The sequence below is a fragment of the Limulus polyphemus genome, unplaced genomic scaffold, assembly GCF_000517525.1.
Source record: "Limulus polyphemus unplaced genomic scaffold, Limulus_polyphemus-2.1.2 Scaffold318, whole genome shotgun sequence".
In the NCBI taxonomy this organism is placed as follows: Eukaryota; Metazoa; Arthropoda; class Merostomata; order Xiphosura; family Limulidae; genus Limulus; species Limulus polyphemus.
In genome coordinates this window covers 313,328-319,111 of record NW_013665928.1, presented here as the reverse complement: position 1 = coordinate 319,111, position 5,784 = coordinate 313,328, and the positions used below count along the sequence as shown (strand labels likewise).

The 5,784-nt window shown below is 34.2% G+C and overlaps 1 protein-coding gene across 1 annotated transcript in view; it reads left to right on the top strand.

Annotated features, from left to right (window-relative positions):
- The first annotated feature begins 517 nt into the window (after window positions 1–517).
- Window positions 518–5,784, top strand: part of LOC106457338 (inaD-like protein) — a 71,167-nt gene continuing 65,900 nt past the window's right edge. The window contains exon 1 of the mRNA XM_022383224.1: window positions 518–1,042. Within this exon, the coding sequence (XP_022238932.1) occupies window positions 997–1,042 (46 nt within the window). The 5' untranslated portion in view covers window positions 518–996. The remainder of the gene's footprint in view (window positions 1,043–5,784) is intronic.

Sequence of the window (5,784 nt, the reverse complement as noted above, 5' to 3'; positions counted from 1 at the left end):
TATAATGTCTCTAATTTGACAATGCAGTAATTACTATTTTTCAGATTTTTTTTAATTCAGTGCACTACTCTGATACCTACACACACACATACATATTGGATATAACTTTAAATCAATTAAAGTCTACACATTGAAAATCCAAGGTTGGGAGAATATTTAATTTATTTTTATCACCAACTAACCTGACGAACCGTACATAAAATCCCTTTAAGCCACACTGTGTGATGTAGAACCGTATTCTCCTACCGTTTTACTCACCTGCTGTAGTTGCTTCCTCCTAAATGATTTTGTAGCATGATGGTGTCACAGGCTGCAGGGGTTCGTTCTGAGTTCGTCTGCGATATTACAAATTATTGGAAGTCTAGTTCGGAGCTGCGCGTGCGTCTTCAGTCTATACAGTTTTTCTGTGCCCGTGAACTTCCTCTACTAAGCTATTGATCGAGATGTTCCATCGAGCAACGAAGAGAAAGAAGTGGGAATTGAGTCTTGGCTCTTGCAGAGCCTCCACAGCCAACAGCGCACGACGTTTGGGCTAGATGGACTCCAGCATCAACCTAGAGCGGCTAAGAGCAAGTAATGAAGTAATTGGTCATCTTCTTAGAACACAAATGTTAAAAGTTCACTTTCCTCTAACTCAAATCTCATAAGTGGTGCTACGTTTATAACACGTCTCCCAGCCCTATTTCTAACAGGATGGAAGCCAAATAGAGATAAGAAATTGGGAAATTTACGCCTGACCGGAAGATTTTTACTTGATTACTTCCGGTTCGCCTAGAACACGGCATTAGAAATGAGGAGTAAATAGGAAGCCGAGAACTGAATCTGTCCACATTTGGTGGGCCTGTCACTGTTCAGATACTGTGTGTGTGATGTTGGTCTAGTCATTTCTACGATAATTCAGGAGAACAACAGTACGGATCGTTCTCAACACGATCGCCAGTGCATCTATAACGCTGTAATATTCACGTCGTATGCACCTTTTGTACGTAACTACACATGGAGCCTGACCAAACGTTTACTACAAGATCTTCTTCAGAAACAGGTACACAGCAGAGAAACGTTTTATAGAACGTGTCTGACTCTCGCATCTTTTTTTACATTTGATGTTCTTTGAAATAATTTTGTGTAGATAGATATATATACATTTTCGTATAAATAGATCTACATAGGAGATAAGAAAAATAGATACGTTTAGCAAGTTACATATAAGGTTATACGGATGCTGATGTTAAAGTTGATATATAGCGTTGTAAATGTATGTTTAATTTTTTTCGTTATCCATCAAAGCGATAACGTTTTCAAATACTATTTCCATCATCAAGTTACAGTTATAAGGCTAATGTTTGTTGGGTTGTTTGTGGTTAAGCAGTTAGCTATATGGGTTGTGCTCACTAGGGGTATCGAACACCGATTTTTAGCTATAAACCATCAAGCTTACAGCTGGGCCACTGGAAGTGGGTGGGTTATAATGATTGTTCCATGGGATATAGCCAATATCACTCGCAGGTCGTATTGAAGATGTTAGGTTCACTTAGGGAATTATACGTGAGATTCGTTTTTTTTTTGTCTTTTTTTTTTTTAGTATTTTAGGTTGACTGATCCACAGCTGAAACTAGGTCAAAATGTGTCTCTTGTCTCGAAGATTGTTCTTTGTTTATCAGTATCTTTCGAGAGTATGTCATATTGATTATCTGACTTTGTTCTGCCGCAAAGACATATACTGATCTCTTTTTTTTATAAGTAAAGAAATACGTGGTCATAAATTATCATTTACATTTTTATAATTTATTTAAAACCACAAAGGTCGGTGCAAAACATGCATTTAAATGATTATGTAACACATAAGCTTCCTATATCGTCTCAGCTCAAGAGTTAAATACGTTCTTCGGTACTGAATGTAGTCATGTAACACCTTCATGTAACACCTAGTTAAATGTTTATGTTTTCTAGTTTCACTTCATGGGATAGGAAACATAAATAAATGTTGTGTAACGTAGTTTTGCTTCAGGTAATACCTATATAAATGTTCATCTATTGTAGTTTTGCTTCGTGGAACAGCGAACCTAGGTAAGTGTTGTGTAATGTAGTGTTGTTTATGAAGCACCAAGGTAAATGTTCATGTACTCTAGTTTTGCTTCGTGAAACAGGGAACCTAGGTAAATGTTTATGTACCCTAGTTTTGCTTCATGGAACAGGGAACCTAGGTAAATGTTTATGTACTCTAGTTTTGCTTCATGGAACAAGGAACCTAGGTAAATGTTTATGTACTCTAGTTTTGCTTCATGCAATAGGGAACCTAGGTAAACACTTATGTACCTCGATACATGTTATTTGATTTAGTCTTCTTTCATGTAATAGGAAACCTAACTTGCTTATGTATTTTAGTTTAGTTTCATGTTATGAAAAACTTGGATAAATGTCATGTAATAATGTTGTCTTGCTTCATGTAACACCCAGATAAAAGCTTAGGTATTATAGTCTTAGCTAAAATAACAGAGGGCCTAGATAAGTGTTCTATACCTAGGTAAATACTTATATAGTGTTCTCTTACTTCAAGTACAATGTTCAAATTTAAACGCTTTTGGATTGTAGTTTTGTTTCTTGTAATAGTGATCTTGTTACCATTACCCTTGCCTCATACAATAGTAATAGTGATATTGTTACCATTACCCTTGCCTCATACAATAGAGAACCTAAAGAAATGTTATCCTATTCTTGTTTTATGTAAGAGAGAGAACCTTTTAATATGTCTACGAGTTATTATACTGTTTCATACTTATGTTGTGTAGTTTCCCTTGACTTTAACCTTTGTCTGTAGAAATGATTAGCAAGGTTGTGTCACTCCGCCTAACATGGAACCTGTAAACGAAACTTGTATATGTAACATTTCTCTACATGACACAATTTAAAAGTTTATATTTGGTTATCTCATTTCTAGTTATACGAAAGTATTTTGCTTATTGTTAAGTGCAATGGTGGTTGCTGAGCTATCAGCGCTGTGCCTAACGCAGGGATAGAACCCAGAATATTAGACTTATAAGCCCTCAAAATCGCCGCTTAGCCACCAGGAGGCTAAGAAATGTATAAATGAGTGCTGATATTTCCTTTAACAGAAAAACTGTAAAAAAACATTTATTTTTGTCTTTTCTCGTGTCTTGCTTTTATTTGTTTGTTGTTAAACACAAAGCCGCACAAGGGGCTATTCATGCTGTGCCCACTACGAGTGTCGAAACTTGGTTTTTAGCGGCGTGTCTTGTCCTCGAGAATAATTTTTGTGATGAGGAATTTATATTGGCAAGGCTTTAATTTGTTTGTTTGTAGTTAAGCACATAACTATACAAAGGGCAATGTGTTCTCTGCCCACCACGGGTATCGAAAGGCTTTAAACAATATGCATTTTTTTATTTTTTAGAATATAACTGACAGTCAAATATTACGTATACTGATCACTCATATTTATAACCTATATCAGTAAATTATTCGTTAATTCCTCACTATAGTTAGGGTTGGTACGGTTTATTGTGTAAATAGGTGTATATTAAGCTTTTATATTCAACAACATCCTGCTTCTATACTTATTAATTTCGAAACTATTATACAATTTTGCTCAAAAACGTTTTCAGGACATAAGAAGTTCAAACAAGGGGGAGACAGAGGCAATGTGAAATAATTATAGGACCTGTTCTACCCACAGAGAATCTTTATGTGATAGATGAGATACATTTTAGTAGACAGGAACATTACTTTTTGAAATTAAAACACTTTTTTTTAGATAGGGAATAAGAATTTTATCAGAATGTTTTGTATTTTTGTGTGTGTAAAGCATGCTACAAAATATTGTTAAACTTAACTCCACGAGATTTCGGGTACATGTTCGCAGAAGTCGGGAGAACTTAGGAATGTTTTTCGATTTTTGAGAAGTTTCAGTGTTTTCAGAGTGCTTTTTCGAAGCATGCGACTTTTTCAGATATATATATATATATATGTAGTACAACATATGCATAATAATATCCTATGTAAAATGGTTAAGCTAAATTTGTAACCCCCAAAATCCACGACACAGGGGGTATGTCAGATGTCGTGCGATTCGACTACCTAAACATATAACATCTTAACTCCCCTTTTTAGGAAGTAATGACCTTCACAGGTACTTTCCTTAACCTCCCTTTTAGAGAGGTAATGACTTGAAATACATAAACAATCGAATAATTCATTTTCTTGGAGAGTAAACTAAATCTGTCTATCTTACTGATCAGTTTCAAAAACACACAGGATCAGCAGAAAAAGTTCGCATCAGAAAATAAACCCAATAACCCAAGTGATATATTTGTGAAAACTATAGGGAAATTTCATCTAAACTTAAGATGTCATTTTTCTTAAAGTGGAAATTCAGTTAGCGTTTATTATTTAGACCTGTAAAGGTTTAATGTTTCATGTCTTAGATCGTTTAAAATAAGAAAGTCACACTTCTCAATTTTCAGTATTGTTGGTTTGTATTTAATTACTTACTATATTCTATGAAAAAAAAATGTAAAACATTTTTTCCGAGCATTTTTATTATTATACAAAATCATATCTTCCAAGCCATAGAAAAGTAAAATCTATTTTCTGACGACTAATCAGTAGAGTACTCCTTAAAAATAAATTATCTTCGACAGAAAGCTGCAGTATACTGACTATTGTCTTATAGCTTGGTGTGTGTGTCATATGATGATGTCACTATGGAAATTCACCAATCAGATATCACTAGTTCTCATGGAGGTATACATAATACTGTCTATTTTCTTTCACAAACAGCAGTGTGAAACTGAATTTAACTTGCTGTCCTCACATTATTCAGGAACTATTTGTTGTCTGTGCCTGGGCAAATGAAAACGTGATGCAATTTTTTTCTTTGCTCTTTTATAGTGTATTCAAATTAAATTACGAAATCATTTATGAGGACAAATACACTTTAACAGTTAACTGTGTAATTAATTTTAAGAATGTTATGCATATTAAAACAGTAGTTAGCAGCTTGTAAATTTCATTCGTGTCTTGCCTTTAGGAAAACTGTCGTGTTCAATTTGTGGGATGTGTACAAATAAAGGCCGGAAATGAAATCAACCCTTAAAGCTTTCTATCCAATCTGGGAAAAGTAAATAAAAGAAACAGACAAAAAAAACAAAATCCTTCCATACACATAAAGACCACTGCCTGTAGAAATATACGAAGTTCTACGATCTAATATGTTTCTTACATCCAAAACCTTTCACATCACCTTCACAGAGTCTTAGCTATTACGTCTCCCACCAAACTTAATTTTTACAATTGGTGACAAAGTATCGTGTTGAGCCAGACTGGTAACAATAACGCAACGTATCATGTTGAATCATGTTGGTAACAATAATGTAAAGCATTGTGTTGAGTCAGATTGTTAACATTTTTCACGCAAATGAAAAAAAAAATCGAAGACGTTTTCTGAATTTCTTCTCCCACGAAACAAGAATAAAACAGTACTAGAGGAAGATTCAAACCCATTAGAAACAGTACTTAATGAGGGTTATAAAATCGTTATAATTAGTACTAGATGAAGATTCAAACCCATTAGAAACAGTACTTAATGAGGGTTATAAAATCGTTATAATTAGTACTGGATGAAGATTCAAACCCATTAGAAACAGTACTTAATGAGGGTTATAAAATCGTTATAATTAGTACTGGATGAAGATTCAAACCCATTAGAAACAGTACTTAATGAGGGTTATAAAATCGTTATAATTAGTACTAGATGAAGATTCAAAC